This window comes from Alligator sinensis, unplaced genomic scaffold, assembly GCF_000455745.1.
Source record: "Alligator sinensis unplaced genomic scaffold, ASM45574v1 scaffold453_1, whole genome shotgun sequence".
Lineage (NCBI taxonomy): Eukaryota > Metazoa > Chordata > Crocodylia > Alligatoridae > Alligator > Alligator sinensis.
The window spans coordinates 1,027,501-1,039,744 of NW_005842485.1; the positions used below are offsets into that span (position 1 = coordinate 1,027,501).

At 54.3% G+C, this 12,244-nt stretch overlaps 1 protein-coding gene and 1 long non-coding RNA gene across 2 annotated transcripts in view; one reads left to right on the forward strand and one right to left on the reverse strand.

The window, feature by feature from the left end:
• Positions 1–11,152, forward strand: part of USP39 (ubiquitin specific peptidase 39) — an 11,931-nt gene extending 779 nt beyond the window's left edge. Inside the window, exons 2-13 of the mRNA XM_006031192.3 lie at positions 156–225; positions 513–607; positions 1,290–1,426; positions 2,975–3,127; positions 3,753–3,978; positions 5,081–5,158; positions 6,151–6,218; positions 8,823–9,011; positions 9,427–9,569; positions 10,086–10,221; positions 10,548–10,634; positions 10,930–11,152. Coding sequence (XP_006031254.1) covers positions 156–225; positions 513–607; positions 1,290–1,426; positions 2,975–3,127; positions 3,753–3,978; positions 5,081–5,158; positions 6,151–6,218; positions 8,823–9,011; positions 9,427–9,569; positions 10,086–10,221; positions 10,548–10,634; positions 10,930–10,977 — 1,430 coding nt within the window. The 3' untranslated portion in view covers positions 10,978–11,152. The remainder of the gene's footprint in view (positions 1–155; positions 226–512; positions 608–1,289; positions 1,427–2,974; positions 3,128–3,752; positions 3,979–5,080; positions 5,159–6,150; positions 6,219–8,822; positions 9,012–9,426; positions 9,570–10,085; positions 10,222–10,547; positions 10,635–10,929) is intronic.
• A 151-nt stretch (positions 11,153–11,303) lies between these two features.
• On the reverse strand, positions 11,304–12,190 carry LOC106722604. Its single transcript, XR_001358614.2, has 3 exons — positions 12,106–12,190; positions 11,854–11,955; positions 11,304–11,685 (listed from the first exon to the last, which is right to left on the reverse strand). It is a non-coding gene; the product is annotated as an uncharacterized LOC106722604 (long non-coding RNA).
• Between the last annotated feature and the right edge of the window lie 54 nt (positions 12,191–12,244).

Genomic DNA, 12,244 nt, shown 5'->3' on the forward strand with positions numbered 1-12,244 from the left:
GAGGGGCCGCCCCGCATCAAGCGCGAGCGCGAGGCAGAGGCAGAGGCCGACTCCGACCCGGAGCCCGAAGTCACCGGTGGGCGCGGGGGGCCGGGTCGAGGGAGGGGAGGTAGGACGCCTGGGTTCCGCCGCTGACGCGTGTCCGTGTCCTGCAGTGCGCTACGGACGCTTTGACCCCGAGGACCGGCGCAGCCGCCACTGCCCCTACCTAGACACCATCAACAGGTGCGGGGTGGGGCCTCACGTGCACAGGGTGCTTGGGCGTGTGCACATGTGTGCATGTGTGTAGGCTCGCGTGTACCACACACATGTGCCTGCCTCAGCATAGAGGCGTGCCCACATGTGCGCCATGACCGCCATGCCCCTATGTGCACGCACCCGCCTGGGCTTCAGAGCAGGGCTGGGAGCCGGGGTGCGGCAAGGGGGCAGGTCCCAGAGCCGGCCTCAGGCAGGTCTGCGCTGGGGCCACCTTCAGGCCCTGCCCACTCAGCCTCTTCCCCATTCACTCCCAGGAGCGTCCTGGACTTCGACTTTGAGAAGCTCTGCTCCATCTCCCTGTCGCACATCAACGTCTATGCCTGCCTTGTCTGCGGCAAGTACTTCCAGGGTGAGTGCCCAAATGCGACTGTGCGGCACCATGCAGGGGGACCGGGTGGCAGGGGCCTGCAGCGGGTTCCTCTGGTCTTGACTCTTCTTCCAGGCCTCACGGTTCAGGAGCCAGCAAAGCTGGGAAGCGTAACGCTACTGCTGCTGTATAATGTGCCCAGGGCGCTCCAGCAAAGCGCTACTTCATTCACATAGCCTAGCTTTCCATGTACAAACATACGTGTGCATGTATGAATACATAGATGTGTGTCCATATATGCTCATGTGTGATTGTGAATGCAAATACATGTACATGTGTGGATGTGCATATATACATGCAAGTGTGCACGTGCACATGCCTATACATATATAAATCCACGTGCATACGTGTGCACGTACACGTGCATAAATCCTTGTTTGTGTGGGAATGTATATGTACACGTTTGCATGTATGTGTCTATATATGTATAGACACATACATATATGCGTGTACGCATCCACATATGTGTAATTGTGTGTGTGCGTGTGTGTGCACTTGTGTACGTGCATATATGTACAAAAATCCATGTGCATACCTGTGTATGCATGTCTATGTATGTGTGTACATGTGTATGTGTGTCTGTTTGTACACATCTGCGTGTGGAGGTGTATATATGCAACCGTGTAGATGTGTGTGCCCTGACTACTGCCCTTTTCCCGTGCAGGCCGCGGCCTGAAGTCCCACGCCTACATCCACAGTGTGCAGTTCAGCCACCACGTCTTCCTGAACCTGCACACGCTCAAGTTCTACTGCCTGCCTGACAACTACGAGATCATTGACTCCTCACTGGAGGATATCACGGTATGTTTGGGGGAGGGACTGGGACACGGGAGGGACTGGGAGGAGCAGGGAGCACAGCACGAAGAAATCTTAGAGACAACTGTGAGTTCGGGTCAGTCATCAAGGCCCCGCCAGGTTTTCGGTCACAAGGCACAGCCCTAACACACACATGATCTGACAGCCAAGGCATGCACATATGTTTGTCCATGTCATAGCACAACCCCATTCGGACTCCTCTAGGCTGAGCCAGTTCCCATCCTTTCCCTGGTTCCTTTTCTACAGCCATCCATGCACATGGTGTGTCACCTTCCACCGGTCTCTCGAATATCTGGAGGGATCATGGACCTCCAGGCTTTTCTGGATGGGTTCCCATCCCAGCCTGAGCCTTCTGGGACTGAACTATTCCACCCCTTATCCAGCCATCCCATGACAGGAGCCTGGCTCAAGTGCCTACTGTTGCTTTTATCAGGACCTCAGGTATTGGTCAGGGGCACTGATCAAGCCAGTGCTTTAGCAAAGGCTTTGCACAAGCAGTGTATGTAGCAATCAGTGGTCCAGCCAGGCCTAGGGGCTGGAACGGGCTCATTTTGCCCATAGCAAATCTCTGCCTATACCTAGGGTTGGATCCCAACTGAGAGTCTGCAGTGTGAAGCAGCTGCACACAAGGTGGATGTGGTTTTGGGAGGCATCAATAGGTGCGTTGGGGCAAGATGCAGGAGGTGATCATGCCTCTACTCTAGATTGCATGCCATTATGGCTTCCACTTTTTAAACACAATGTGGAAATCTGAGAGAGGGTCCAGAACTGGTGACAAATATGGAGGGCTTGGAAAGCAAGTCCTGCAAGGAGAGGATGAAGGAGCTGGGCTTGGGGGAAAAGGCACCTAAGAGGCATGATACAGGTGGCGGGGGGAGTGGTTAAGCCTTCTCTAGAGACACTGGTTGTTGGCTGCAGCCCAGGATGGGGATGGCGACTGGGCTGTACCAGTGCTCCTGCTGGGACTTGAACCAGAGCATCCTGGCTAGAGGATCTTGCCTTTTCATTCACGCTCAGACCAAAGTTGCATTTGGGGTCTAGAAGTAATTTCTCCCCCAGTCAGATTGGTATGGAGTGGGGGGGAAGGGTTACCTTCCTCTGTAGTGGAGGCACGGACTCCCTCGGGGATTTCTGGAGCATCTATTAACAACTCTTTACAGCAGCAGGATGCTGGCCACCACAGCTCCCCTGCTTTCTCTGGAAGGCTCAAAGGTGATGTCTGGTGTTGTGCCAGCATTGTCTTATGGAGAGTTTAGATGATGGATGGGTCTGGGATGGTTTGGACAGGGCTGATCTTGCCTCAGGCAGGGGGTTAGACTAGATGTGACCTTTGCAGGTCCCTTCCAGCCACACTTCTTTATGATTTATCTCCTGCTGGCTGTTGGTCACCGTTGTGGGTTAGATCATTGCTTACCACACAACCAACCTAGCCCAGCAAAGGTCTTTTACTGCTCGGGGGTCTCCCATATGGTGTGATGCTGACATCCGTAACTCTTGAGTCCCCTGAACCCTGCACCTTGCCTCTCTCTGCAGTATGTGCTGAAGCCCACGTTCACCAAACAACAGATTGCCAACTTGGACAAGCAGGCCAAGCTCTCGCGGGCATATGACGGTACCACCTATCTGCCAGGCATTGTGGGATTGAATAACATCAAGGCCAATGACTATGCCAATGCTGTGCTCCAGGTAGGGGCCCCTGAAGCTGGGAGCCTGTGGGGTGTGTTGATCCCTTAGGATAGATTTGGCAGGTGGCAGAGGGGAGCTGAGGATTTCCTTTGACAGCTCGTGTTCTCATGAATCCTTCGATGTTGAAGCAAACGTGATTAGAATTGACCATCAGAACTGCCAGGGACTGGGTCAAATCCTAGGTCTGTCTTGTCCAGTCTTCTGTTTCACATGGCAGCAGAGAGCAGAGGCTGGAACAGAGGGGGAACTGGGTATTTTGCCCCTATTCTTCTCTCACTTGTAGCCTCCAGCCTTTAAAGTCTAGGATGTTCTGATTCAGAGGCTGTGCCTCTCAGTCCTGTGCTCAATAGCTACTGATTCCCCCTTCTTCCAAGAACATGTCCAGTCCCTGTGAATCTGGCTGAACTCTCAGCTTCCCCCACATCTGGTAGCAATGAGTCCTACCCTTGAATCACATGTTGGGTGAAAAAGAACTGCTTTGTTTTCATGTAGGCTCATGTAGTCTCTAAGCCTGGAACAGAGATAGAGGGTGGGGTGGTCTGAGTTGGAGAGCTTCCTTGAATTAGCCTCAGGGTGCCTGGCCACTTGGCTGCTCACTCTGCATCCCACCCACCCCCGTGCCCAGGCTCTGTCCAATGTTCCACCCCTCCGTAACTACTTCCTGGAAGAAGACAACTACAAAAGCATCCAGCGCCCACCAGGAGACATCATGTTCCTGTTGGTTCAGCGCTTCGGGGAGCTGATGCGGAAACTATGGAACCCCCGTAACTTCAAGGCCCATGTGTCCCCCCATGAGATGCTGCAAGCCGTGGTGCTCTGCAGCAAGAAGAATTTCCAGATCACCAAGCAAGGTTGGGGGGAGCTGCGCCAGATGGGGTTGGGCAGGGGTGGATGGGGCATGGCTGTGGCTAGAAGAGGGCAGGTTGTGTGGGAGAGAAGTCAGCGTTACCCTAGACCCTTGGATTGGGAAATCAGTGGGTTGTTGAGGAGGGGGAATACTTCAGGGTCCTGCTATGCTTCCAAATTAAAGTTGGATGCAAGCCAGCTGTAAAATTGGTACACATTTTCAAGCACTAACTGTAATTGCTTGGCTCTTTTTATAGCTAGATGGCCATTTTAATGGCATGATAATTACTTTGCATATATGACCGGCCTAAGTTCACTGCGTGGTTCACTACCAAATTGTGCAATATATGTAGCAGGGGCTTGAGAGACTACAAGGGTTTTTTTTAAATTCATGTTGGTTTATTTAGCAGACAGTAAATGCTTTTACACCAAGAAATGCACTAGTTACCTTGTAAGTGAGATTTGCGTTTAGTTTTGTATATTATATAATTGAGGGTTTTGCTGGGTCACTTTGGCCCCCACCACACGTTACATATAATACACAGCTCACTGGTGAAGCATGCAATAAATTTAGACTGGCCACACGTGCAGAGTAAAACCAGCCATACGTGCAGAGGAAGTACTACCAATTAACTGGTTGTACATACACATGATGTATTTAGACTGGCCATACATGCAAAGTAATTATCACACCATAAAAATGGCTGTCCAGCTACAAAACGCCACATCGCTATAAAGTCAGTGCTTGAAAAGGTGTAAGAACTTGATAGCTAGTTTTTATCCAGCTTTCATTTGAACATGTGGCAGGTTTATCTGCTGCATTAGCTGTGGCTGGAGGTTTGTGCCACTTATCAGGGCTGGGTTTAGCCAGGGATGGTGTGGAAGGCAACGCACCAAGCTTTCAGGTGGCCCCTGGCTCAGCAGTTCGAGCAGGGGACACCCCAGTCTGGGCCCTGGCAAAGCCCAGAGCTCCCAGCTCTGACAGGGCTAGGTCAGCAATGCCTTGGGACCCCCTGGCTTGGGGCTGTGTTGTGCCAGGGGCTGTACAAACTCCCACTGGCTTAGAAAAGGGAATTCCTCACCCTTCTCTTCCTTTTCCACTCCCAGGCGATGGCGTGGATTTCCTCTCCTGGTTCCTCAATGCCCTTCATGCTGCTCTAGGCGGGACGAAGAGGAAGAAAAAGAGTGAGTGGGTGTAGCAGGCTCAGAGGTGTTTTTCCCAGTGACTGGCAGACCCTGTGGGGTCTCTATCTTTTAGTCCTCCTACATAGGCAGGCTTGTTTTCCCCCAGCCTGCCAGGTACCTCACCTGGGCAGTCAACCAGGTATCTCACCTGCAGTCTGGCTCAGAGCTCCTTGCCCTGGGGCAGCCACAGCCACCCCACTCCCCAAATCCAGAGGCTGGGCTTATATACCCCCAAGCCCTGCCCCAGCTTTCTGCTCCACCTCCCTCAGTGCTCAGGTGCTCTTATCCACTGCCTTGCATTGTGCAGCCTATTGCTTAATATAAACAGGTGCCACTTTGTCCTCAGCCTTTCTGCCATCAGTGCTGCCTGGGCTGTCACCCCAGCCTTCTAGTAATGGGTAGGGTGGAGGGTTCCTTGTTACAGGGGGGGAAACTGGGAGATCCAAGCCAGTGGCTGGATGATGTAGGTGCTGGGGTGGCATGTCTGCTGCTTTGGGGTATCCCTGGCAGCTTCCACCATGCTCAGGAGCACAGGATTGGGTGTTTCCTTTCTCAAATACTGGCTGCATTGTTTCAGGTTATCTGGCAGCACAGTTACCTAGATACCCCTCCTCTAGATAATTCTGTACCATCCTCGCTTCAAGCCACTTACTATTGTTTATGCCAGGGCTACTTAATCCCTGTCTGAATCTGGCCCATGGGTCTCCCTGTGGGTGCAGAAATTTGGGAGTGGCAGTAATAAACTCCACCATTGTTCTCCCCTCTCCCCCCACAGTAACACATTTCCAAACCCTACACAGCAAGGTTGGCCCTGGCCAGGCTGGTTCCATCCAGCTGGGTTCTTACGCAGGCCCATGGACCCAGATCCAGTCTGTGGGATGAATAGGTTGGGCACCATTTATCTATGCTACCCCCCACTATATTCTCCTGGCTGCCCTCGCTCTGAGCTTCTTGGTGCCCACTCATGGGTCCCCCACTCGGTGTCTCCGCAGCCATCGTGACTGATGTCTTCCAGGGCTCCATGCGCATCTTCACCAAGAAGCTGCCGCACCCTGACCTGGTGAGTGCCTAGCCCGTCGCAGTCATGGGATGCTCCACATGCCTTCCCTCAGGCTTCAGTGGATGTGCCTGTTAACGCTGCGGCTCGACTCAGCCCCTCAGCCCTTGGCCAGCCCCAGACTGGCATCTAGTTAAACATGCTGGGATCCCGTGCTTTCCTTACTGGTGCTTGGCACTTGCGATTACTAGCAGCGCTGAGAGCTCCTGGCCGAGATCAAGGCCCTGCTATCCTGGGCTCCATGCAGACCCATCCGCTAAGGCTGGTCCTGTCCATGATAGAGGGAAGTGATGATTTAAAGCAGCATCTTCTTGCTTCATAGTGGAATTTATAGTTTCTAGTACCAGCTTTGTGCCCCTGGTGCATTCTGTAAGGGGCCAAGCCCAGTCCCACAGCTAATTTGGGCTGGGGGTCTATGCTTGTGTGGGGCACCTCTGACCTAAGGATTCTTTGGGCTGCAAAAATACCATATTTCCTCACATACATACAACACACCCCAGAATATAATACACATCTTGCTTTGGAGTGGAAGAATATAGATTCATAGAAAATAAAGGTTGGAAGGGACCTCAGGAGGTCATCTAGTCCAACCTCCTGCTCAAAGCAGGTGCAGCCCCAACTAGATCATCCCAGCCAGGGCTTCGTCAAGCTTGGACGAAATCTTAAAAATCTCCAAGGATGAAGATTCTACCACCTCTTTAGGTAACCTGTTCCAGTACTTTACTACCCTCCTAGTGAGAGAATTTCTCTTAATATCTAACCTTGACTTCCCTTGCTGCAGCTTGAACCCATTGCTCCGTATTACTTGCCATCACTGAGAACAGTCTAGTTCTACCCTTCAGGTAATTGAAGGCTGCTGTTTCATCCCTCCTCTTTTCTTCTTTTCTCCAGACTAAGTAAGCCCAGTTCCCTCAACCTCTCCTCATAAGTCATGTCCCTTTCACCATTTTTGTTGCCCTCTACTGGACTCTCACCAATGTGTCCACATAGTTTCTGTAGTGGGGGCCCAAAACTGGACTCCAGGTATGGCCTCATCCATGCCAAATAGAGGGGATAATTGCTTCCTCTTGATTTGCTGGCAATGTTCCTTCTAATACAGCCCAATATGCTGTTAGCCATCTTGGCAACATGGGCACACTTGGCTCATCCAGCTTATTGTCCACTGTGACCCCCAGGTCCTTTCATGCAGAGCTGGTGCTTAGCTAGTCATTCCCCGGCCTGTACAATCCCAGCACAGGGTTGTATTGTCGTAAGTGCAGGACTTTGCACTTGTCCTTGTTGAACTTTGTGAGAATTCTTTCAGCCTAATCCAATGTGTTGAGGTCTCTCTGAATCCTAGCTCTACCCTCTAGCATATCCACTCCTCCCCTCAGCTTGGTGACATCCACAGATTTTCTGAGGGTGTACTCCATTCCATCTTCAGGTTGTTGGGAGCAGGGGAAGATGGTTCTTTGTAGTGATTGAGTAGCAGCTGCCTGTTGGCTCCTCACTAGATTTTAAACTGACACACCCTGCTCCGATGGCATTTCTCCCATGTCAGTAAGGCATTTATAGGCCTGTGAGACCAAATGCAGAGTGGAGGCCATGGTCTGACTACAAGCTGCTAGATTTGGGGCAGAGGAGGTGGAGGAAGGACAGGGGGATGACACATAAAGGTGTGCGTTGTATGTGTGAAGATACATTAGCTCCCACCCTATGCCTCTTCTGTAAGTGCCGAGGGCCCAGCACTGCAGTGGATTGGGCTAGGGGAGTCCTTGAGGGGCGGATTAGCCTCCAAATGCCCCTCTCTCCAGCCTGCTTCTAGAGCAGTGAGGCAGTGGAATTAGATGCCCAGGGGATTTGTGGACTCCATCACTGGATGGGTTCAACAAGAGGTTGGACAACTACTGTTCAGAGATGATCTAGGTGCAGTGATACCTGTGCTCTGCTATGGGGATTTCCCAGGCTTTGCTGGCTGCTGCACAGGGCCAGGAGGGAATTAACCCCTGTTCCCCTCCGCTTGCTGCTAAGCATGTCTTGTTTTTCTAAGCCTCGCTCTGAGGCCCAGGCTGGGGACAGTGCCTGGGCTGTGCCAACGCTCCTGCTGGGATCGACTCTGGAAGGTCCTGGCTAAAGAGTCTTGCCCTTCCTTCCGTTAAGGCTCAGACCAGTGCCACACTGGGAGTCAGGAAGGAATTTTCCCCCTGGTCAGATTGGTACAGACTGGGGGCAAGGCAGGTTGCCTTCCTCTGTAGCAGAATCCTGGGATCTCTTGGATGTCTTGAGTGTCTGTTGACATTTTACAGCAGCAGGACATTGGCTGCTGTGGTCCCTCTGCTTTTCCTGTGGTAGCTTTGGGTGTGAGGTCTTGTATTGTCAGGGTTGACAGTAGCTTTATTAAGAGGTTGGATAATGGATGTGTCTGGGATGGTTTGGACAAGGCTGATTCTGTCTCAGGCAGGGGTTGGGTTAGATGTGAGCACTGCAGATCCCTTCCAGCCCCATTTCTCTGTGCTATCCCCTGTGGAATTTAGCAGCCTTAGTCCTGGCTTTAGCATATCTTGTCGGGGGTGGAAAAGCTGCTGTAAGCAGGACTGAGCTCCACCTCCCCGGCCTACTTTGCTCCAGCCAGCAGAGGAGAAAGAGCAGCTGCTGCTGAATACTGAGTACCAGGAGACCATGGTGGAGTCGACCTTCATGTACCTGACACTGGACCTGCCCACAGCCCCACTCTACAAAGACGAGAAGGAGCAGCTCATTATCCCCCAGGTGCCCCTCTTCAACATCCTGGCCAAGTTCAATGGCATCACCGAGAAGGTATGGCCAGCACTACCAGCTTCCAGCCACTGGGGGCACCCTTCCTGGCTTGTTCCACTGGGCAGCCAGGAGCTCTAGGCAAGAGGGGGAGGGGATCATCAGGTATCTTAGAGCTGTTCAGGGGTGTGGGGGTAGGGAGGTGGATTGGTTAAAGCAAGGGATGGCTAACCTGTGGCATAGGTACCCTGCCCCTGGCAGAGATCAGAGTAATGGATGAGGCAGGGAATACAGGGCAGGGAGTAGAGAGAAGAGAAACTGATGGGGCAGGGAGCCAAGGGCAGGGAAGGCTGTTAACAGAGGGTCCCAGGGAGCTGTTGCCAGGCTCAGCTGCTACCCCAGAAAGATACCAGGTCTCTGGCCTCTGCTCTCGGCCCCATTGCTGAGGTTCACACGTGCCTGCTTGTGCATGTTCCAGGAGTACAAGACATACAAGGAGAACTTCCTGAAGCGGTTCCAGCTGACCCGACTGCCACCCTACCTCATCTTCTGCATCAAGCGCTTCACCAAGAACAACTTCTTTGTGGAGAAGAACCCCACCATTGTCAACTTCCCCATCACGTGGGTCCCTGCTAGGGTCGGGGGGGCAGAGGTGAAGGACTGGATGGCACCAGGCCTTGAGGCACACCCTTGGGGCTGGGGTCTCCTGTGCCCCCCCTACCACTGCATGGGTGTGGAATTGCTTGTACCCTCCTGCCTGGGGTCTCCTATGCCCCCCTGTTCAGTACCTGAGTTCCAGGGGCTGAATATGCTTGCAATGATGCCCCCCAGCTAATATTCCAGAGCAGCAGAGACTCCACAAGCCTCTCTCCACCATCTGTACCAGCCCTGTCTGCTACAGGAGGGTGGTGTGGGGTTGGGTATCCAATAGTACCCTTCCCCGGGTTCACTGCTGTATGACTGGTTGAGCTTGCCTTAGTTTCTCTGTGCATTAAGCAGGTCCCATTCTTCCTCAGCTGCTGGGAGCTTCACCCTGGGCCTAGGCTGGCTTCATGGCAGTGCCCTGGGCAGGCATGGGATGGTAGGGGGAGGGGGTGGTATGGATCCACTGATGCTCCCCTGCCCGCCCCCCACCAGGAACGTGGACCTCCGCGAGTACCTTTCAGAAGAGGTCCAGGCCACACACATACACACAACGTACGACCTCATCGCCAACATTGTCCATGATGGAAAGCCCAGCGAGGGCTCCTACCGCATCCATGTGCTGCATCACGTGAGTGACTGTCCTCTGTGCCCCCCATTGCCCAGGTCTTGGGTCTTCTGTGCCCCTTCCCTGCCTAGATCTGGGGTCTCCTGTCCCACCCCACCCCCCACTGCCTGGATCTGGGATCTCCCATGCCCCCAATTGCCTGGGCCTGGGGAGCTCTCATACCCACCCTCTGCACAGGCCTGAGGGTCTCTGGTGCTTCCTTGTCCAGTCTGAGGTCGCCTGTGCCCCCCTCACTGCCCAGGTCTGGTGTCTCCTTTGCAACCCCCAACCTGGATCTCATATCTGCCATGCCCAACCCACCCCCTCACCCCTCAGTGTCACCTTGGCAGGGCACAGGCAAGTGGTACGAGCTGCAGGACCTCCAGGTGACTGACATCCTGCCCCAGATGATCACACTCTCTGAAGCCTACATCCAGGTGAGTGGGGTATATGCTGCTGCTCCTGGCCCCTTGTGAAAGGCTGTGGGACCGTGGCTGTGAATTGGGCCTGGACGTGGGGCAATGAGTGCGTCTGTGGTGGTCCCCCCACCCCCAGATTGCCACAATCCAGGTTGCAGGTGGGGAATCTGCTTCCAGGCCAGCTGGGACAGGACAGTGAATGGTTCCCTTTATAACCCTCCCCCATCCCCATCTTGGGCAGTGGGAGGCTAACTGGGGAAACCGAGGCACGGAAGCAGAACCTCACTTCCTGGCTTTCTCTACCCTCCCCCAGATCTGGAAGAGGCGAGAGGATGAGGAGACCATCCAGCAGGGTGCGTGAGCAACATACAGCACTGGCGTGGACCACTGACCTCTCCAGCCGGGTACTGGAGGGTACCTCCCTCTCCCCTGCTGCACCCCTCATTGCCAGCCAGACACTGGCCCCCTCAGAAGGGCCAGGCTCTGCCCAGGGACTCTTCTGCCTGCACCAAGGACTTTAAAGGGTTTTTTTTTAATTGCATCTCTTCAGTCTCCTTCCTGCCCCTATGGTGCCCCTCACAGCTGGCCTTGGCTGGGAGACATCCACAGGGCTGCCCACCCCCTCCCAATGCCAGACTGGTCATGCTGGACCAAGAGTATCAGTAACTCCCCTCCCTCTCCTGGCCCAGCTGGGGTGGGGGGGCAGTTAAAGCTTTGTTACACCCCCCCCACCCCCCTGGGCAACAAACCCATTACCCCTGTTCTTTTGTACTGGGGGGCAGCTGGCTGAGATCTCCTTGGCGAGGGGAGAAGGGAGCCTCTGAGTTCCAGCAGGGGCTTTAGGTCCCCCCGCCCCCAGCTGAAACACAACACTTCTAAGTCACCTAGCAAAGCAGGGGGGTTTATTATAACAGCTGTTTCCAGAGGGAGCAGGGAGCTGGGTCTGACTACTTGGGGGTGGGGGCAGCTTGGATTCCTGGGGAGTGCAAAGGTCAGGGGCTGTGGGGGCATCTTGTTGCAAGGGGGGGTACTGCTACCCCCACACGTGGTCCTGGCAGTGCTTCAAAGCCTGGAAGAGAATTCTGGGTGTCACTGTGGTGCCCTGGGCTACTGGGAGGCCCCCAACTGGGATGGAGGTGACAGTCACTACCACCCACATGGTTCAGGGCCCTGAGGGTCAGGCAGGGACCCGTGTACCCTGAGGGTCCCAGTCAGTGCCCTCCAGGGCAATACTCACGCCACACTCCTTAGCTGCCTCCATGCTGGAGCACCAGTAGATGGGGCCCAGGCTGCAGTGCTTGGGGCCTGAGGCTCTCTTGGCCTCACACAACCCCAGATCCTGCAGGCACAGGTTCCTGTTAGTCTGTCCAGGCCTGGGCAGTGCCTGCCCCTACCCCCTAGTGCTGGGGCAGGGCTTCCAGCCTCCGGCTAGGGCCTGTGCCAAGCTGCAGGGCTGGATCTAACCCACCCCCTTGGGCACCTCCCTTACCTGGCAGGCGGCGAGGGCATCCTGGTGCCTCCCCTGCAGCAGGGGCAGGCGAGTCTGATGCTGGTGGATGAAGTCCATACACTGCGAGTGGGGGCATGGAGGGGGGAGATCAGTGCCTGGGCACCCCCAGACCCCCCCC